General features: G+C 32.3%; 1 protein-coding gene across 2 annotated transcripts; it reads right to left on the reverse strand.

The window, feature by feature from the left end:
* Nucleotides 1-10,416: 10,416 nt before the first annotated feature.
* LOC134690628 (protein odd-skipped-related 1-like) lies at nucleotides 10,417-22,824 on the reverse strand. 2 transcript variants are annotated; one of them, XM_063550603.1, is made up of 7 exons: nucleotides 22,615-22,824; nucleotides 18,159-18,482; nucleotides 15,678-15,828; nucleotides 14,046-14,141; nucleotides 12,515-12,670; nucleotides 11,631-11,730; nucleotides 10,417-10,936 (listed from the first exon to the last, which is right to left on the reverse strand). In XM_063550603.1, the coding sequence occupies exons 1-7, from the start codon at nucleotides 22,676-22,678 to the stop codon at nucleotides 10,880-10,882; spliced, it is 948 nt and encodes a 315-aa protein (XP_063406673.1). In that variant the 5' UTR covers nucleotides 22,679-22,824; the 3' UTR covers nucleotides 10,417-10,879. The 2 variants fall into 2 exon arrangements, with proteins under 2 accessions (XP_063406673.1, XP_063406671.1); XM_063550601.1 differs by having other exon boundaries at nucleotides 10,417-10,939.
* Nucleotides 22,825-23,304: the final 480 nt, after the last annotated feature.

Below are 23,304 nucleotides of genomic sequence, written 5' to 3' on the forward strand. Positions count from 1 at the left end.
GAACAGTCTTTGTGGAATCGCCACGGATAATTTTCAGACGAATATTTGGAAACATTTTACGTATGAACGCTTCACCTATATCACAATGTTCATCTTTACACAAATCAAACGAAAGAAGTTCAAGGTCACCATTAAACAGACTTGCCCACATTAGAGCAGAATGACCGCCATTAAATCCAAGTTCACAAATTCTTCTAATCTTGTTTTTATTTCCAAAAACCTGTTCATAATACGCACGCAATTGTGGAACACGAAGAAAGCTGTCATTAAAACTGTGCCACATATGTCCTCCAAATATCACACCAGCATCCTTCTGTGTACGTGTCAAGGTCAACATTATAGGACCAAAGATATGGAACCATTGTTCGAAATTAATGTTTGGTGTAGCCTGCATAATTTTTGAAACCGTAAAATTTCCCCCGACTACATCGTTTCCAAAGATTATCATCAATCTGCTCCTTGTAAACAATAATAAGTAAATTCCTCCTAAAACTAACGCTATAACCTTCGCATACTGCATTTTACTTCCTGTTAAATCTAGCTTTGGTATATATTTGACATGTTTGAGAGAAACTGCTATCCCATGAACGACATGCATATCATCGAGTCTCCATGATACTTAAATGTACATAACAACTTTAAAGTGCAAATGAACTAGCAGTCAGCTAAGATCAGCTAACAATTAAAACCTATTCGAAGTTATATTTGAGGGTCTGTAACGGGGGAGAGGGTACTATGCATTTCTGTATTTTAATAGATGTGATGGTAATTCGTGTCTACTCCTTACTCACGTTTTTTTTTATTCTCTATTCTTTAGTATTACCCATTATTTTCCGATCTCTAATCTCCTTTCTTTATTTGTTTTGACAATTATTCTCTTCCTTGAAGCCCCATAAAGACCCTCTTATTTAAATCATTCGACAAAAATCACCTTTGACAATTGCAAATATATCAGCTGTTATGCAAAAGACAACCTTGTATTAAAAATAGCATAACTTTAAATATCCAATTACAAAAATATCTTACAATTTAATATTTAATGACGTGAATAGATATTTGAGATTATTTCAATTTAAACAAAATCAATAGTTAAAAACACGTCGATTCCACGAATTTGAATTTTTATAATTATTTTGAACTATGAAAGACAAAAATAAAGTCCTCGTTTAAAGATTTAAAATTTAAACTTCTATCTTGATAAACACAGAACAGGTACGTGTGGCATGTTTGGATTCATTTTATACAAATATTTACGATCACCTGTATGTGATTTTATAAATAGAATAAATAAGGATACATGTATATATGCAAACCGCAACTGTGCTTGTTTTCCATTCGAGCCCCTGGCGCGGTATTTACAAAGGGAGGGGATAGCATACCCCAAAATAACATGCATCGTCATTATAATTAAAAAAAATGTCTTCCCCCCAAAAAAAAACAGGAAAAAGGGGTATGTTAAACCCTCCTTCTTCGAACCATGTGGAACATAAGTGGTGGTGGGGAATATAGGGTGTATAATAAACAATGTGGGATTTGAGATATATAATATATAAGGGTAGAAAAGTGGAATCCTTGAAAAAGCAGAACAAAAATGGATTATAAAAACTAATTAAAAGATAATTTAATTTAATAAAACAAGGTGAAGCAAACTGGTAACAACCTTGTAGGTTACATCCAAAAATGTGTGTTTTGAGTCCAACTGGTAATTTTATAAAATTCATAAAGTATGCACAATTTTGTTTAACTCATCATAATTTAACCATGGCATATGTGCATACTAGTACCTTCATCCATTGGCGGATTCAAGGGGGGTGGGGGGTGGGGGGTGGGGGTTGGAACCCCCCTTTTTTTTGCCGATCAATGCAGTTGAATGGGGACATATAGTTGGAACCCCCCCCCCTTTTTTTGTCCTTTAAAATGGCTGGATCTGCCCCCGTCATCTCAGACCTTCATGCTACAGTTTTATACAAAACACTGATACGACTTTAAAATTTTTAATTAAAATATATAACGGGAAATAACAATGTATACAAATTAAATTATGCAACGAACATATTTCTAATATTTAACAGCCCTGGGTCATGTGCATATATAATTAGTTAGTTGGATAATAACTAAATTTGATTCACCACAGAGGTATGACATCAATTTTAATATTTGAATGGTCAAACACGTAAACTATTCCACTGGTCAGTATTTATGGTCTTGCGATGACCACCCTCAGAAACTTGATCCATGTAATAACTAGATACTTTGTATGGCTTGTATCTTTTAACAGATTTCACACGTTGAATATAGGAGAAAGTATGCGAGGTTAAAGTATGTGGGACAAAAACATCGAGATTTGCCAAATACACAGCTACTTTTGCATAGGTACTATTTCTGTACTAAAAATATGTAGTACTTGAAATTTACTTTTAATATTCAGTACTATTTTGTTACTTTAAAATTATTGTTATATTTGGGAACCTTGTTTTTACAAATCAAGTACTGTAAAATAAAAGTACCTAAATATTACAATAATTTTAAAGTAAAGAAATAGTACTAAATATTAAAAGTAAACTTCCAGTACTACGTATTTTTAGTACAGAAATAGTACCTATGCAAAAGTAGCTGTGTATAAATCATAAATGAGTAACCTAAAGTATGAAGTTGAACAATTAAAATTGCAAGAATAAAAGAAGGGTTGGGGAGGGCCAGGATGCGGCATGTTTCAAAGAGACAACAACCCGACAAAAGAGCCGAAAACACACAGGCACTTGTGCGAAAACAGCCTAATGCCACCACTGGGGATATTTGATTGAAAATAGGGAGATGTGGTATAAGATTGCCAATGAGAAAACTACATATATCCACTAAAGTTTAAATAAGGGGAACGTCATTGAAGACGCAGGCTTCTCACTTCGAATCCATTTGGAATAGGTCTAAGTTTCTCAGTCAAACCACCTTCCATAATGCATAATAATGACTCGTAATTGTTGATATACATACACCAATGACCACTGAACAATCTACGGGGAGGATTCGTTCTTACTATCAGTATTTTTCAGTAGGCCGTAGAGGAATTTCAATCAAAACAAAAAGGTGCATAGACGAAAAGAAGAAAAAAATAGGGGAGGGGGATTACTTCAACTTGTTCAAGATTCCAATTGAAAACTGATTTAGTTTTCCTGGGATTTTGATGTATACACTGGAGATCCTCAGTATTTTGTTACATAAAAAATGGAACTGTTCCTGACAATCACATTCCAGTCTTGTAAGAATACAAGTATAGAGAAAACGGTTTTATAAAAAAATGGGTGGTTTAAGGTGGTAACATTAACTTTGACTAAAATTAATTTAGCTCGTTTAATGTTCAAAATTTTTTCACTGAATGGTTTCTTTGACCCTTTGACAAAAAAACATAAAATTAAACAAAAATTTGAACCTCACACTTTATGGGGGGAAAAAGAAGTTCAACGTGATTAAAAAACGTAAAGCGAATTTTTACAGAGTTATCTCCCTTAATTGTAATTTAACACCTCATAACAAACTATGTTGAAATTCTCATTCCGAAATCTAAAGGAATCTAACTTTTGATACATGAATCTGTTAAAAATTTTAGTATTTTAAAAAGAAAAAAAATTACATCTTGGAGAGAAAAGGGTAGTTCTTAGTAAATTGTTCTTACTACTCTATTACCTTTCTTAGTTAATGGTTAATGGTACTAACTACTATATTATCTACATTAACTTTAATAAATAGACTCATTTGCGGTTTTCTTGAGACGCTATAAAAAGACACATATCATTTGCTAACCCGTAGTTATTTAAAATGTCTAAAGTAAGACCCGTGGTCGGTAACCTTTCCTAACACATTGGTCTGCTGTTAACAATACGAAGGCCTATTTATTCCTGTTTAATGTGCCACCCACGTGTAACAGTATATCTTCCTCAGTATATAAAGTGTTATAATTATATGGTCTGATCTCGGTAGTTGATTGAAGTTTATCTCTTTTGTGGTTTTGAATACACAACAAAGAATACAAATAAGATATTTAATTGTATTTTCATTGTTAACCCCTATTTGTCATTTGTAACGTAACCTAACTGTATACGGTGTTGGTTTTCGTTTGATCTTTAAATCTTAAATGTTGATGAAAACGTTTGATTGTTTATCATGTTTATCATTTGATTTATTTTTGTTGTCTTCCTGTTTTTTTTATATTCATTTTTTTAGATAGAAAGATAAAGAAAAGAGGACACGATGGATGGAAAATTTAAATCCGGAGATAGGAAAAAAGAACATTTACAATTTGTCTAACATTTGTTTGTCTCTCTTTTGATTAAATTACAAAGTAATAAACATTTCAAATGTAAAGTACATGAGATAAAAATATTCCCTGCATGTGGACCCCCTTGATTAGGTGCTCTCTATTTTCAACCCTCGAATTGAGCTTTCCAATTCCATTCAAATTAAAACCGTGCTTTCTAACCGATTTATGCATGTGCCATTACACACAACTTATACTATCAGCGATAGTTTTTGCACTGTTCATGCAAACGATATTGCGTTTAAAAAAATCGTATTTTTTTATTCGGAAAAAGTAGTTGTGAAGACACTTGTATCTTGTAAATATGGAAACGGACGGGTACCACATGTGGAGAAGGATCTGCTTTCCGTTCCAGAGCACCTGAGATCACTAGTTGTCCGTGGGTTTCGTGTTGCTTAGTCTTCAGTTTTTAATGCTGTTTCTTGTGTACTATTATCACTGAACTAGTATATATTTGTTAAGGGGCCAGCTGAAGGACGCCTCCGGGTGCGGGAATTTCTCGCTACATTGAAGACCTGTTGGTGACCTTCTGCTGTTGTTTTTTATTTGGTCGGGTTGTTGTCTCTTTGACACATTCCCCATTTCCATTCTCAATTTTATTATTTGTCTGTTTGTCTTTTTCGTTTAAGCCATGGCATTGTCAGTTTGTTTTCGATCTTTGAGTTTCAATGTCCCTCTGGTATCTTTAGTCCATCTTTTGTAAATATGGATAATAGATCATAAAAAAGTGAACATAACATATAATATCTAGCACTGTGTGAAAGGGTCAATTCTATTTTAACTAGAGCTTTAACTTCTTACTTCGAATTGTACATACAATACCACCTCTGAATAATTCATAATGGGGTTAAGATGACTGAATATTAGTATGTGCAAATTTCAATGTTACACCAACGGACCTCAATCAAGTAATTTTAGCATCTTTTACATAAACGAATAGAAAAAAAGAATAACAAAAACTCGAGCACCTTGATACAATATTTTAACGCACATGTTAAAGGGTACATTCGAAATAAAGTATTTATTTGTGTTTTATTGTACAAAAATTATGTCGCAGTATTGTTTGTAAATAAAGTACGTCTATGTTTTGTCATTGGTTTTACTAAGTGAACCTATTACCTAACAGGTGTTCGTTTCATGTTAATTTCATGCCTATGTTTTAGCTTTGATGTTCAGGTAAAATGAAATGTTCATCACCTTGATACGTTGAGTCAGCTACCTGCATCACACAGAGCCCGGGTTCATCTCCGATAATTAATTCATGATTAGTAAACCGTCCGTTTGTGTTCATGCTATAAATTACACCTATTTGCTTTGTTTGGTGAAAGCTTAAAGGAATATATTTAAAACTGTAAAGATTTACCTTGTAATTAAAAGTTAAAAGAAGTAATTGAGAATTTTACACCCGAATCGGATTTGAAGAGATCTAAGACTGGAAAATCCAAAAAAAATGTTGTCCTTTTCAGATCACGTGCTTGAAAAAAATACCGTCCTCATTAATCGGAAACAAATTTAAAAACAACATTCGTTATTCAAATGCAGTTTTATCATACACTTTAGCCATTTTTAAGAACAGTTAAAAAATAAATATGTCAAAACTATGTGGTCCAATCCTCAGATCTATTATCTGAATGTGCATGTAGTCAGAAAGCCTAAATTTTGAGCCCCGTTTGCACATTTTGTATGGAAAATGCAGAGGTAATAAAAAAATAGTATGATCCACTCCCCTCATTCTGGAGAGGAAGGGAGTTGAGCATATAGCCCTTTGCTAATGTAGATAGCTGTGAATGATGTTTGACAAAACCGAAAGATGCAAGCATTCTACTGTCCAATATAAAATAACTTAACGTTTACATTTTAACAATTTTGTAAAAATGATATATTTTGGGGCCAAAAAGGGGTCTTACTGAACCTACTCTACTCCTTTTACAAAATGTATATGGCTTGTTGCCGCAATACAAAATGGATATCCCTTCAACAGTAGGGTTGGACATTAAATATTTATTAACAAAACTTGTTTTTGAAACTCAAACATGAAGTTTAATTAAAAATTATAAATAGATATCTGGTTGATTTTTTGCTGTTTCATGAACGTCCGTTTCCACATTCTTCATGGTTATTCACGAAGAGCACAAATCACCCGTTTATTCCCAATTCATTCGTTATTCAAGAGCTTGCAGCTGCTACATGTTCTCAGACTTTTTAAAGCATAACCAGTGCCTTTGCATAAAGTTTGAACTAGGCTTATGTCAAAGAACATTACGTCCTTTTTCTCAAAACGTTCATTTATTATATATCATTTTATTCTGGTATCACCCAAGTTGAACATAGGTATAAACAGAAAAAACATCATGTTACATTACATTGCGTTGTGCATTTGTTGAGAAAACATAGGTTGTATGGGATACATTATTACGGTATTAGGAGCAGCTCAACCGACAAGTTAACATCAGAGAGAATCTAGTTTGGCATTTATATTTCTAATAAATTATTAATAATTTTTCCTTATTAACTTTGTAAATATTCCATGATGGTCTTGAAGTATATATTCTAGGTATTGATCGTGATAGCAATCTTTTTAAATGATTACGTGTTATATTGTTTTGACTTTTTATTTTTCTTTGTATATTTTTAACCTTTATACTGTTTAGTCCTGTTTTTGGTAAATAAAGGCTGCAGTAGTTTATCCAGAGCTGTTCAAAAGTCATAAAATTAAGTAGATTGAGAGCAATATACTTTTTTTGCGTGGCTCGGTATTTATACATGCAGTTGAGGTTTAAAATTGGACAATATTTTACATGACAACTTTCCAATTTCGAACCTCTAAAAGACATCCATCCAAGGGTTACTTGGGAATAGAAGTAAGGTCACAATTGGTCTTCTTCCGACAGGTAGTAAAACCCACACCAAATTGAGGCGTCCGTTTGGCTAGGCAAATTGGCAGTCACGTTCGATCAGATGGCAAACACTGAATCCGATGCCTCGTGTAAAGAGAGAACCACGCACTTTGCACGTTAATAACCCTTGAAAAAACTATTGGAGGGATCAGATGTTGATCTGATGCAAGGATACATTTCTGTCCCTATCCAATATACACTCATACCCCTTGAAAGTCTAAAAATGTTCCTACGATAATCCCGGTTGCCTCTATTACAGAACCAACTTACTTTATTTTTTGTTGATTTGAAAATAATCGTGAACTACTTGTCACTGGACCTTAAGCAACAAACAATCAATCAATCAATACACAAGATGATTGTGCAATGTTCAAATCACATATGTTATACTAATATTAGTATATAACATTTGTAGCAGCTAGACATAAGACATAAGACATAAACCTTTATTTAGAGTCGGTATAAGCATTGCAATTACAAACATTAGCTCCGAAGAACTTTTAAAACAGCTACCTAATTAACTTTTTCATGCCTAAGTTCGTCTTTTATTCTTACTTCAACAAATAATTGTTGGTTAATGTTTAATGTCCTCCATTACGCGAACTTCTTGTCCGATACCAGTAAATGAATTCCATTGATGAATTTCAATTCATATAACGCGAACATTTGTATATATTTTTTATTGTTGTATTGAGGGTTCCAAGGATTTAAGTTAAGATAAAGTTAATGGCACTCATTGTAGTGTTGCATATATGTATTTAGTCATTCCTCCACAAAAATGGATTTCAACGAAATTTACCATGTACAATGTACCTCTTTATTCTCTTCGATAGCGGTTTTACATCATTTATACAATTGTATTTAGCTTTCGAATTAAAGTTTCCTCAAATGAAATTGTAATAGAGTCATATAGCCAGATTTTGGAGGGGTTCGTGTTGCTTAGTTTTTAGTTTTCTATGTTGTGTCTAGTGTACTATAATTGTTTGCCTTTTTTTTAGCCATGATGTTGTCAGTTTATTTTTTATCTGTGAGTTTGAATGTCCGTCTAGTTTCTTTTGCCCTTCTTTCATATAAGATAATTCATATGTACAATTTTATATTAAGCTTCAGCAATAGATCTCCTTGGTAAATTTAAGTTTAGATATGCCATGTCTTCTGTCATATCGGATAGATTGTTATAACCCGACACCGTCATTCAACAAACGATATATTTGTCGGTGGCGGACCCAGGGGGGAGTCCGGGGTTGGAACCCCCTTTTTTGGACGATCAATGCATTTTAATGGCAGTGATAATGTTGGCTTTTTTCAAAACTACCTCTACCCTTGTTTATTGGGAAAATATGCGTCATTTTTATCAAATTGGGAAATTAAAAATAAACCATGAATTTGACTGGAACTTCAATTTCCTTTCCAGAGGGAAATCCTCATTTGAAATAATACCCTTTATTGTCGGTGATGACTCATAAATAGACACTCAAATCTTCACATATAGTCATTTTAGGCATGAAAATGTTTAAATAAGTGTTTTTTTCCTTTGAATTCATGCACAATTACTACTGAGACTGCAAAATAAAAATGTCTTTTGGGGAAAAAAATTAAGCCATTTTTTGTTGGTTTTTTTTTTTATTTTATAACTTTTTTGCATTAGACTTCCGTTTGATTTGTTTAACCGTGTGTATATTTATGATAGCAAACTATACGATATAGACTTTGCTCGCTTTTAAAGGTCATACATTGAACTATAGTAAAATACACATCATTTTGACACTCGTACTGCCGGATAGTCGTTTCTTTTTCTTTCTTTTATGGATATATTAACGACGCTTTATTACATATGACTTTTTTATGCTATCTACCGAGTAATTGTATTTCGTCTGAAATTGATTCAAACAAAGTTGTATCAATTTATTTCACTATGAGTCATGGTGGGATGGAGGATTCTTCATTTCTGTCATGATCCTTTAAACTTTAAGGTAATTTTTCTCTATTCTTTATAAACTTTGCCTGTTCTTTTTTTCTTTATATTTCAGTACGTCACTATTTTTTATTATTTATTTTTTATGGTTTATGTTTGTCTATAGCTATTCTGTATATTTTTTTTGTCTTTTATTATGCATTTTCGATCCATTAGATCTCTCTATCAAGTTAACCCCATCCAGACTTTCCAAACAATCTTGAAAGTTTTAGATTTTGCAGACGACATATGCTTTTTATCAACAACTAGAACAAACATGCAGAACGACACATAAAGACTACATGAGACTGCTCTAACTGTAGGTTTAAAGATAAATGCACAAAAGACAAAGATAATTAGTACCAGCCAGGACAACGGCACTAGCAAAGATATAAAGGAAAGGATCAACACAGCCAGAATTTCTTTCTGCTGACTACGAACAATATGGAAAACAACATAATTTCCAGGTCCACAGAATTTAAAATCTATGATAGCAATGTAAAATCAGTTTTGTTATATGTTGAAGAGTCATAGATGGTTATAAAATCTGACTTCAACAAACTGTCATCATTCCATAATACATGTCTTCGTAAAATTTGCAAGCTCTTCTGATCAAAAACCATATATATTAAAGACATATACACTCAACCTTGCAACGACACAGCAGAACAGAAGTTAAATAAAGGCGATATAAATGACTTGGCAATATTCTACAAAAAGACAAACATGACGTAACAAAGATAGCTTTCGTTGGACATCAGCAGGAGGTCAAAGAAAGAGAGGTAGACCGAAAGAAACAAATGCGACGTACAATACAGAGCGAACTAAGAATCATGGGAATAACATTGGGATAGACAGAAAGAAAGGCACAATACAGACAACCGTGGAGGGCCTTGGTAGTTGCCTCGTGTGCAAGTATGCACGAAGAGGATTAAATCATTAAGAAAGACTTTCTTCCTTTGCAAGTTAATAGTACTGGTTTGTGGCAGTTGAATTAAAACAGAACAAAGATGGCGGTCAAAACATTCGGCTACCCATATATCAAGCCCGAGAAGTGAATATTGCAAATGAAATGATATCACAAAAATTAAAAGATTATCGTTGCATTGGGTTCTTAGGGAAATTTATGATTTCAATCATATACTTGATATGTGAATTGAGCTTCAAGAAAGATAATTCCAATATTATAATATAAAGACACACATACAAAACATATTTAAAGTTTTATTGCATTTTGTGATAATTTTTATATACAAATATTGCACAATGTGGCTCATTATATCATATATTTACTATAAATTCTAAACGACTAGATTGTTCATGCAAATAAATATAGTATTTACAAATAATTAAAATAATTTAGCACTCAAGTTCATATTATTAGTACTCAAGAAAGGTTCAGTTTTTCAACACAAGTTGTTTCACAATAAACATGTATCGCAATTTCACAAAGTTGCGGTAATAGTTTATACTATTATGCATTGTATCACTTCAAACTTGTATCATCGTTTTTCTCTCGTTGATGTTTTTTCTTCTTTGAATTCAATGATCATGTGATCAATTTGAGGTAGTATTTGTTGCATATATCAAAACGATAAAGGGAAATAACCCCTTTTAATTTCCTTTACATTCCGAGTTATCTCCCCTATTTCAATTCGAAAATGAAAAGAAGTCACAATATTGCACAGAACACAACATGACACCATCAAAGTTTGTTCATACTGAAGATGTGATCGTTGCTGGAGATGTTTTTGTAGGTCTCGGCAAGGTACTCTGCTGAAACGAGAAATGATAAATATATAAAAATTAGTCTCTTCTTTCAGGTTTTATTATTCACAATTCATCCGAACATTATAATATACAACCGAATAACTATCAAGTATTAGCGTAAACTCAAATGTTGGATTGATTTCAAATTTTGTTGGAAAAGTATTGGTTATGTTATGTGATTTTAAAATTTCCGTCAAACAAAACAAAGGGAAGCGCAGATCTCCAATACTTTACAAATTACTCAATGGTTAATTTGTCTTTGTGGGGTGTTAATGACAGATATTAGAAAGTTTATGATTCTTTCTTCTGTTTCTTTTTTTCTTTCTTACAGCTTGGAACAATTTAAAGTGCGTATAGACACGTTTCAGTGGCGGATCCAGGTGGAGGGTTCCCGGGGTTTTGACCCCTCTTTTTTTGTACGATCAATGCATTTGAATGGTGTCATTTAGTTTTTACCCACCCCCCGGTTTTGTCCTGGGTTGGGACCCCCTTTTTGTAAATGGCTGGATCCGCCCTTGAGTTTCTGTTTTAAAATCTACATGTTTTCTTTTTTTTGTATCGTTGCGTATATTGTGTCTCATTGACCATTATCCAAAATATACGTCTATTCTAGACTTATAAATATTTTACATAGCGCTATCCTCCCTAAACCTATTGAGTAGCAAAGCCCCTCTAACTAGTACTGTATTGTACATACCTGCATATGTAATGTTTTATGAACAGCTAATGTCCGTGATTGGCAGAAACCTTTACCACATTCTGTACATTTAAATGGCTTCTCTTTGGAATGGATATACCTATAATATTAAAAATACACATTTTACATCGTTTCATCATAAATGGTTAAATCAACAATGCAGGTTGTAGATAAACTAAATTTTGTATATACGCCAGACGCGCGTTTCGTCTACACTAGACTCAGCTCGAATCCAAAAAAGATTAAAAAGGCCAAATAAAGTACGAAGTTGAGGAGCTTGAGGACCAAAATTACTAAATGTTATGCCAAATACAGCTAAGGTAATCTATGCCTGAGGTAGATAAGTCTTAGTATTTCAAAAAATTAAAATTTTGTAAACAGGTAATTTATAAATATAACCATATCAGTGATAATTCATGTCAGCACAAAAAGTGCTGACTACTGGGTTGGTGATACCCTCGTGGCAAAAAAATCTCCACCAGCAGCAGCATCGACCCAGTAGAGGATATTGAAATTAATTTTTCTCATATTTTATGAAATTATCTGTAGACTCAATATCTGCTGCTTATGTTTGGTCTCCTGTGATTACATGCATAAGCTGAGAAACACTTCTTGCTGCGGAATTTTACACTGAAGACCCGTTGTTGGGCTTCGGCTGTTGTCGGGTTCTTGTCGCTGACTTATTCCTAATTTCTACATGCATTATACATGCATAACACATCTGATTTAAAATTGTTAATGTAAAAAAAGAATTAAAAATCGAGTTATTCACTAATAATTTTTACTTCACTTCTATGAAGTTCTACTGTTATATTTAAGAATAAGCACATAATTGTATCCCCATATCTTCGAAATTCCAAAAGAATAAATTGGGAAAAACATACCTATGATCTCGAAGATGATCCTGTCGTCTGAAAGCTTTACCACAAATCTCACATGGATATGGACGCTCGTCAGTATGGGTTCTCTCGTGAATCAACAAGTTGTAGGACTTTGTAAAATGGCGTCCACAGTATTTGCAAATAAATTCTTTCTTTGTTCTGAAAGAAAATAAAAATTTAAAATTGTGATAAAAATAATTGTTGAGCCCTTTCTTTCTTGATTATCGAATTTTGCAAGTACTAGTACTTTTATATTTATTCTGATAACATATACGTTACAATAAATAAAATAATATAATATTTTTGCGTCAACTCTAACGACAATATTCAATTTGAGGCACTTAACGTTACCAAAGCCAACAATTCAAAGAAAGAATGACTTTAATATTACCATAGAAAACAAGCATGTCTTGAACTGCGTATGTAGTCCTTTGACAGATACACTCGAGGATTATTGGCAGTTTCGGTATGTTATTGGTATTTTTCTTTTTTACTTTTGCTTTTTGACGATTGCCTGTTTACCGTCATTTAACTTGGACATATACAATTTTGTAGTTAGTTCATAAAAGCAACCGTGTGTTTGTTCTACTTCATTACCGACCGTGCAAGGGCTGTATAGCCAGTCAAGGTCGTTAAAAACTTCCATTTGTTTGTCTACTTCATATTGTATTTTTAATAACATACCTAGCTGGCCCTCTGCCTCTCGGTCTCTTTACAGGTTGTGGGACATTTGATCGTTCTACTTCATATTGTATTTGTAATAACATACCTAGCTGGCCCTCTGCCTCTCGGTCTCTTTACAGGTTGTGGGACATTTGATCGTTCTACTTCATATTGTATTTGTAATAACATACCTAGCTGGCCCTCTGCCTCTCGGTCTCTTTACAGGTTGTGGGACATTTGATCGTTCTACTTCATATTGTATTTGTAATAACATACCTAGCTGGCCCTCTGCCTCTCGGTCTCTTTACAGGTTGTGGGACATTTGATCGTTCTACTTCATATTGTATTTGTAATAACATACCTAGCTGGCCCTCTGCCTCTCGGTCTCTTTACAGGTTGTGGGACATTTGATCGTTCTACTTCATATTGTATTTGTAATAACATACCTAGCTGGCCCTCTGCCTCTCGGTCTCTTTACAGGTTGTGGGACATTTGATCGTTCTACTTCATATTGTATTTGTAATAACATACCTAGCTGGCCCTCTGCCTCTCGGTCTCTTTACAGGTTGTGGGACATTTGATCGTTCTACTTCATATTGTATTTGTAATAACATACCTAGCTGGCCCTCTGCCTCTCGGTCTCTTTACAGGTTGTGGGACATTTGATCGTTCTACTTCATATTGTATTTGTAATAACATACCTAGCTGGCCCTCTGCCTCTCGGTCTCTTTACAGGTTGTGGGACATTTGATCGTTCTACTTCATATTGTATTTGTAATAACATACCTAGCTGGCCCTCTGCCTCTCGGTCTCTTTACAGGTTGTGGGACATTTGATCGTTCTACTTCATATTGTATTTGTAATAACATACCTAGCTGGCCCTCTGCCTCTCGGTCTCTTTACAGGTTGTGGGACATTTGAACGTAGATTTGATACTGGTGTAAAACTACTGGTTAAAGGGTTATATCTGAAAAATAATTAAACGTTTGATACTGGTGTAAAACTACTGGTTAAAGGGTTATATCTGAAAAATAATTAAACGTTTGTTAAAGGGTTGTATCTGAAAAATAATTAAACGTTTGATACTGGTGTAAAACTACTGGTTAAAGGGTTATATCTGAAAAATAATTAAACGTTTGTTAAAGGGTTGTATCTGAAAAATAATTAAACGTTTGATACTGGTGTAAAACTACTGGTTAAAGGGTTATATCTGAAAAATAATTAAACGTTTGTTAAAGGGTTGTATCTGAAAAATAATTAAACGTTTGATACTGGTGTAAAACTACTGGTTAAAGGGTTATATCTGGAAAATAATTAAACGTTTGTTAAAGGGTTGTATCTGAAAAATAATTAAACGTTTGATACTGGTGTAAAACTACTGGTTAAAGGGTTATATCTGAAAAATAATTAAACGTTTGTTAAAGGGTTGTATCTGAAAAATAATTAAACGTTTGATACTGGTGTAAAACTACTGGTTAAAGGGTTATATCTGAAAAATAATTAAACGTTTGTTAAAGGGTTGTATCTGAAAAATAATTAAACGTTTGATACTGGTGTAAAACTACTGGTTAAAGGGTTATATCTGGAAAATAATTAAACGTTTGTTACTGGTGTAAAACTACTGGTTAAAGGGTTATATCTGAAAAATAATTAAACGTTTGTTAAGGTTGTTAAATATCAGAACGAGAATAAACTACTTGTTAAAGGGTTATATCTGAAAAATAATTAAACGTCTGATACTGGTGTAAAACTACTGGTTAAAGGGTTATATCTGAAAAATAATTAAACGTCTGATACTGGTGTAAAACTACTGGTTAAAGGGTTATATCTGAAAAATAATTAAACGTCTGATACTGGTGTAAAACTACTGGTTAAAGGGTTATATCTGAAAAATAATTAAACGTCTGATACTGGTGTAAAACTACTGGTTAAAGGGTTATATCTGAAAAAAAATTAAACGTCTGATACTGGTGTAAAACTACTGGTTAAAGGGTTATATCTGAAAAATAATTAAACGTCTGATACTGGTGTAAAACTACTGGTTAAAGGGTTATATCTGAAAAATAATTAAACGTCTGATACTGGTGTAAAACTACTGGTTAAAGGGTTATATCTGAAAAATAATTAAACGTCTGATACTGGTGTAAAACTACTGGTTAAAGGGTTGTATCTGAAAAATAATTAAACGTTTGTTAAGGTTGTTAAATATCAGAACGAGAAAAAACTACTTGTTAAAGGGTTATATCTGAAAAATAATTAAATGTTTGTTAAGGTTGTTAAATATCAGAACGAGAAAGAAAGCTATTTATTTGAAAAACTGTGAGAATCCTAAACAAATATTGCATTTATGCAATGGTTTGTAAGAAAATGTGGACTTAGTTGGTTCTCTTGTGGTAATTATTTTGAATATAAACTATAATAGACAATTTATTCACATATCAGTAGTATGATTAAGATCTTATATATATATAGTTATCAGTTTAGCATATCACATAAGCTTTACCTTAAATTTCCTATATTCATCATCACGTGACTAATGATTTGTGCGTCTTGGTTCCGATGGCAGTCAAGACATTCGGAATCTTGGGTTGCAGACCTTGCCAAGTTCGCAAAATCAAACTTAGGCTTTGGTTTTACAACATCTTCTGATTTAACTGTAAAAGAAAGTTATATATATATATATATATTTAAAAAGATGAAATAACGTGTTCTTTCATTTCTACGCAAGTGCTTGATAGTTGCATCAATCAATTGCTTTGTCACGTGGGTCTTACGAATTAATGATAGAACTATGATGAAAATTCCCCTCATCTCTCATGTACAGGCTTAAGAAAAAACTGGAGATTCTAAATACATGTAAAAGTTGACAAGACAACAGTATTGCTTTCCTAAAAGTGTTTGGGGTCACGAAGATTTTTTTGCCTCGAAACTTATTTTTCCCTAAACCAAATTTTAATTTTTCGCTAGCTTTCATATTTTATGTTTTTTGTTTGTTACGCTCCAACAAGAATTGAATACAAATCGAAAGCAGTGCATGACGGCTAGATTTGCATGTTTCTGAGCGTTTAAAGTGATGCGCAGTTGACGATACATAGTCTGTGTTTACTAGAAATATATAAAAATAAACTTCCAAATATTCAATTTCGTTGAAAATATTTACGACATTGATAAGACAATGTTTGAAGTAAGCAATGCTTTTGAATAAAAGAAGGATTCCCAACTTGAAGCAAAGACCAAACAAACAACATCTTAACATGAATTATGGGTGTTACTAAAAGTCCTTTAAGATATGCTACCAGAAATACTGTGATTATTTATTTAACATAAGAAGTAAAATTGAAAGTAAGTTGAAGTGGTCAACAACTATTTCTTTTGATCATCCTTTTCACTATGATTCAATGAAGTTTTATTGGTATTAAACACGTTTGATATGTTATATATCAATACCAAAACGAGGCTTTTATTGGGGTGTTATCATATATAGTATTTCTACTGATCGAAACAGAAGTTAACATATTATAATTGATCAAGTGTACCTAGGGTCAAGTGGGTTATATACTATAGGAATGTAATCCAGTCATTTTCCTTGCATCGTTGAAAAAATACAAATAGTCTAAATATACTATGAAAAATACATCGACAATTAACCTAAGACATATCAGCAAATGATTAGCCAAAGAAAAAAACCCAAAATATTCTATTAATTAATTAGTGTTTCCACCCCCTCTCCCAACCACCTCACAAAAAACAACCAATGTTATGCCCAAAAAGCCTATACTACGCTGATTTATTTTTATAAGAACTTTTGGTGGTATGTTATTGAAAGTGAAATGTTCCGCATATCACAGTGTTAAAACAAGCAAGATAGGAGAAAGAATCCATAAGGACCTATAGCTTCCCATTCCTTTTTGAAAGAGGACAGACTAGTATAAACAAACATATATACTTTATAATTTGACTTCAACCTGTTTTTATTCTGTGTGAATGTTAAACAGGTGTGTAGACAAAACATATTGACGGAATGATATGACGAAATGTACGTTGTCTCAAACAGATCTATTATGAGAGAAACTTTCAGTGTTATTTTTTAACGCAGAGTTATCAGAAAGAAATGACTCATGCAAGTTTTAAATAGATGTAAAGGAATCATTGCGAATCATTGCGGTCAGAATATTAAACATGAGAATAAATGGCTTTTTAACTACGTCATTTGGGGCAATCCTAGTAGTATATACCCAAACCCGTGCTAAGGTACGAGGAAACACTAAGCAAACAAACAATCCGACACGTTGTTAGCACTAGTAACATAAAAAAAATCACCCAATTATCTATCGAGGCCGCAATGCGCTTGCTAAGAAAAAGAAGAACCAAAACACTACAAGTTTCAAAACAATCTCTTTGACTACAGATTATATCTATTTACTCACAATCCTAAGTGTACAATGTATATATCAACATAATGGATTTTTGATATTTTCTGATGCATCTAATTGATAACAAGCCGCTGAATAGTTTTCAACTAATTCATTAAAAAAAAGTGTACAAAAAATCAGCACAAACAGTGGAAAGAGTTCTCTATAAGAGGAAAACGAATGAGCAATTGGAACACTGATGTGCAACAAGAACAAACGTCAACATACAAAGAAACTAACAATTTGATAACAACTGCCATTTTCCTACATTTTGGTACAGAACATTTTAAGGGAGAAATGGTGGTTAAAGTCTGGTTCATGGCTAGCCAATCCTTTCACTGATGACAACGTGAAAAACTGTATTTTTATGCGCTAAAATGACAACTCTATTTGACAGAAATATAGCACAAACACACTCAAGAACACTCATCACAGAGAATCGCATTGAAAAATTATTTAATTTGACAACCCCCCCAACCCCGAAAACCAGTTCCATCGGGAAAATAAATCGCCGTTATTTGGGGAAAATTCAGATTCGGGTGAAATGAATCATTCTATTAAATTAAACTTACCACTGCATATTCCTTGTTTCTCTCGGTATTCACTAATTGTGTCTTTATACATTTTCTCCACATTTTCACTAGTGTTAATTAACGACAACAAAGGGGAATAACTGAACTGGTTCATGGTATATGAGTTGAAGGCCATGTATGCCGGAAACGGAAATGCATGAAGCGGACTCGCCGACATTCTGTCTGAGTTTATTAAAGAGTTGTCTCCCGTTAACAGTGACGAGGCATATGATGTGTACGGACATGGCATCAGGTAGGAACGGGTGAAGTCCAGTATTTGCTGCGGGCTTGGTTTATCGAACTGTGGTAGTGCAATTTCTGTGCCTGAAAATATACAAAGTGAGCGATTTATTTCGAGTGATCATTTTCGGATAAAAGTAAAGGTCCAAATTTTATCGTAAAACGAAAAACCTACAAAACTTATGGCTTTTTTGCAAACCTCTCAATACAAGGAAGTTTCCAACTGTCGTATTTTTAAGGCTTTTCGCTGTCTTATTTGCATGGATGGATTATTTTTGATTGCATAATGTTCAGTGACAAATATTCCATATAGGTTCTGGATAAAAGGTCATATCTGCATGACTAATTGATACGGCTTCATATACTTATAGATTATCGTTGATTATCTCAACGAGATTGATTTTCTCGCTTGAGCTGGAACAGCGAAAGTGAGAAAAGCAATCGAGTTGAGATGACCAATGATTATCTGTTTATCGTTATTTTACCTATGACGATGCGTTGTCAATTTCAATGTCAATTTCGTTAGCAACGCCGCGTTGCCTCCTTAGTTTCTAGAGATAATTTTCCCGTCTCAAGCGAGAAGTATGATATGAAAATTATCACAAAAAGATAAAAGGAAAATGCACAAAATAGCGATAAATGTACATATTACTGAAACAAAGTAAGAATAGGCTAGTATATTTTGGGGGTTTTGGATCTTATAAGAGAGAAAAAATATTTTTGGAGTTGGATGGTGCTACATTGTTAAATGTTAAGTCGAAGAATATACATTTATGGGCACATCCCCAATCTGGTTAATTATTGCCGAAACAACGTGTATAACCTTTTGAACCAAGGCACTAGCCAGTATATTGATAGCTACATGTAGTACACATAATAATTTGTACTAAAACATTCATTTCCGTATAGTTTCCCCCATAATGATTAGGAAATAAAATAATTAAATAGACCTCACTTATCAGACAAAATCCGTACTGATATTGTACTCGAATGAGAATATTCAAATAAAGTTTTATTATACCGGAACAAATATATGTTATAATTCGCACCAAATAAAAACAAGATTAACACATTGGCTATACAAACATACTTAATATGTAGAAGTTAATAATACTGTGAAGTCATGGCTGGTAGGCCAATAAACGTATTGTTAGGTGAAGGCTTTACTTAATAATGTGAATGTCGGAACGGACCATGAAATCTTTCATTACTATACAAAATCCTAAAGTTAATTTCCATGTTTTATGGTTAGTGATATAATATTTGTCCAAAGTTGTAAATATATAATTGAGATTTTTATGTAGTATATTTTGCTCAGAGAAAATTGGATGCAAAAATCCCTTCAACAATGAGCAAAACTCATACCCGGTATAGCATAAAAAGCTATACCTTAAGTGAGTTTTTTTATAGTATGTGTAAATCCGTTTTTTGTAAATTTTGGTTTTGATTGAAAGAAATCTGCTTGTTTCTGTAGTTGTATTTCAAATGTTAAGAGTGTTCTCGATGAAGGCAAATCCAGAAAAGCGCTTGAAAAATATAGTGTTATTTTTATTTTTGTTTGGTCTCTGATAATCGTACTTCAATTATTAAAACCAATCAGCGCAATACTATTGTGACTTCTGCAAAATGATCAGTGGCAAATATTTCTATTAAATTATATAGATAATAAGGATATGTGATACTAATGCCAATTGGAAGATAACAGGACCGATTAAGCAAAACATCTACATGACACCGTACAAACTTTAAAAAAAAAGTAAAATATGTAACTTAATAGATATTATCATACAAAACATTATTATTTAATTTTACTGACATCGTGTCTGTTGTAATTAATGCAAACATTTTTTAAGCTAGAGAATATTTCAAAGACGGTTGTCTGGAAATAATTGTTTATGCGCTTTATACTTGAAAATCTAATATAATGTGAAAATTATTTATTCTTGAAATATGTCAATGAAATTGATTTTCAGAATGGACGCACAATTTGGTTACTGAATGCACTCCCGAACTTTTATCTTGGCAGAATAACAAAATTATAATGATGTATTGTTTTACCAGTAGAGCTTTAAATTGAAATGAAAATTAACTGTGACAATCTTAATCAGGCGACAAATTCATTTCACTTTTCGGCATTACCTGTTTTCCTTAAACGTACAATAAATGTCAGTTTCTGTGGCTTGTTATCGGAAACTGAGGAACCTATTTTAGGGATCTCGTTATATTGATTGTCGTCTGCTAATTATTTAGATTTTTTATTCACTTCAAAGTAACTTTATGAAGAATATCGGACACTGAAAAAACAATAAAAATTCAAATATAAACAATTTAAATTTACAAAATTTGAATTTATGAAACAGAAATTAAATTTCAATTTCGAAACCCTATTTCGGACCTCATCCTATTGTTTTTATCAAAAATTATTTTTCATGCACAGTAGTTGACCTTTTAACCTTGGAGACTGGTGATAACATATTTAACTCTATGAATCAGTTTCTGGTTAATATGAGGAACGGCTTACAAATATTTTCAAAAATTTGATGAGTAAGGGAGTCGCATTTAAATACATCACTTTTATTTTTTTAGATTCTTGTTTTATCTTTTTGACATACACCATGATTCGTGTCCTTGTTTTCTTGATAAATTGATATAGTAAGTCTATAGTTTCTTACATCCATTAAAATGTTTGGTTGGATAGTTGTCTCATTATAATTGGCATACATCTCCTTATTTTTTTAAAACAAATATATTTTTTGAATTCTCAAAAGATTTTATTTTATAGAACATTCCAAAAACCACGGACGCTTTATATGTATTTATAAAAAAATGTTTTTAATGACAATAAATTTAAATTGATATAAAATAAGTTATGGAAACTTGAGAAAGGTATCTTGAATTAATTTGGCAAACAAAATATGCAAAAAGGTATAGAATAATAAATTATGATTAAAAGTTTAAATTAGGAAACAATGAACAAAATATATGCAGGACATTAGTAAGGGATCATATCAAATTAAAAAAAATATTCAAACATAATCATGTAAATGCGTATTTTTCATAAAGAATACAATTTAGATATTTAAGTTATTTTACTATATCGCCCGTCCAGAACATCATAAATTATTTGCCAATGAATGTTAAGCTTCAAACAATCAATCAATCTTTAACTATCTCATGTCCGCAAAAAAAAAGACAGTTTTGAAGGTGTTTTTCGTGCCATCTAGAAAGCCATTACCTTACTTTCAGTAATGCTTAGGAGATTTTGCTATCTATTCATCAATAGATGGTTAACATGAGGGGATGATGATATAAAAAGTATCTGGAAATATAAGATATTGGTATTTAAGTGTTCCTTATATCAAGGTAGAAAAAAAAGGCGAAGGATACAAAAGGGATCTTCAAACTCATAATTCGAAAATAAACTGAAAACACCATGCCAAAAAAAAAACCCAAGAAGACAAACCAAGGATTTATATAGTCGAACTATACAACCCAATCCAAGAGTATACACAAAACATAATATAGAAAACCAAAGACCGAGACGGAATTGTTTATCAATATTTTGAATTCAATCCAATCGGATAGAACTATCTAAGTCATAATCATATTATAAATCCAATTATTTCCGATTTTATAACTTCAAAACCACAGTGTTTTGTTTTGTACCGATCTTACATTGGGAATTAAATAAAAACAAGTATATAAAGTTATTGGCTGTAAAAGAGAGAAAGACAATAGGAAAGTGACATTCAAACTTATAAGTCGGAGAAGAACTGACAATGCTATGTAAAAAAACAAACAAAAAAAACGAAAAAACATAACAAATATGATATAGAAAAGTAAAAATTTATCAACGTATAAACTATCTATAAAAGAGTAAATCAAGAAAGCAAAAATATATAAATATATATATATTCAAAACTTCAACAGAGGTTCGGGTAAATCACAGCATATTGAACAAATATTAGGACGAATATCCGTTAACAATAAACTGAATTTAAACAAAATAAGATTTTGGTTAATTTTTAATTGAAATTTAAAAAATGTTTTCCTTTAATCTTACCATTTCTTCAAATACAAGATTAAAATAAATATTTAACAAAAACTGAAACTAAAACAATAGAAATCCACTTAGCCAGCTATCTGAAAGATAAGATAATTAAATATAAAAAAGGATAAGTAAATATGTAGATAATAAATAAATAAATATTCTTACTAGAGTCTTTTTCCACTTCTTCGGAAAACTCTCTACCGGTTCTAACTAGGAAAGATTTTGGCATAGTTACAGCTATTTTACTTCTAATCCTACTTCGGAAACTTTTAAACAAACTCTGTCACTCTCTGATATCAACAAGGGCTTTATAAACAAAGTTGACATCACCTATTTCACCGAAGAGAGGCTGGGCGACGTTTTAATATAGTATAATTAGCAGGGGTAAAGAACGCCTTATTTACACGAATTTGTAATCCTCGACACGCGTTTAATGTATTTACCGTTCCAATTGACTTTACGATCGAATTAAATTGGAGATGAGTCAATCTTCAAATTCCCCAGGTAATACTTTACCCCGATACTTTCATATGTCACAAGTATAATATATTACCCACCCACCTAGGCCCCATTTACGGTATAGTTTACGACTTCTCTGTCCGATTTCCGTTTTTCCTATATATTTATGTGATGAAGTATAGAACTGTGCTATAAATGTCAAAACTTAAACCATACATGTAATATTTGATAAGATTTGATTGTTTTTATTTCAATTTGAATGAAAAGTTATCTTGTTAGATTATTGGATGTAAACAACTAGCAGTTTTACTTACTAGAATTTCAGTAATATTTACACTATAAGAAGTAAAATAATAAAAATACCGAATGCTGAAGAAAATGGATAAGTATTTAAAA

Source organism: Mytilus trossulus, chromosome 11 (assembly GCF_036588685.1).
Source record: "Mytilus trossulus isolate FHL-02 chromosome 11, PNRI_Mtr1.1.1.hap1, whole genome shotgun sequence".
In the NCBI taxonomy this organism is placed as follows: Eukaryota; Metazoa; Mollusca; class Bivalvia; order Mytilida; family Mytilidae; genus Mytilus; species Mytilus trossulus.

Bases quoted from the DNA above. Each gene is read 5' to 3' on its own strand.
- LOC134690628 (XM_063550601.1), bottom strand. From the start codon at position 22,678: ATGCCAAAATCTTTCCTAGTTAGAACCGGTAGAGAGTTTTCCGAAGAA. The intron at 18,483-22,614 runs GTAAGAATATTT...GTATATTTTCAG, and splicing joins AGAAGTGGAAAAAGACTCTA to GCACAGAAATTGCACTACCA. The intron at 10,940-11,630 runs GTATGTACAATA...TTCTCGTTTCAG, and splicing joins ATAAAACATTACATATGCAG to CAGAGTACCTTGCCGAGACC.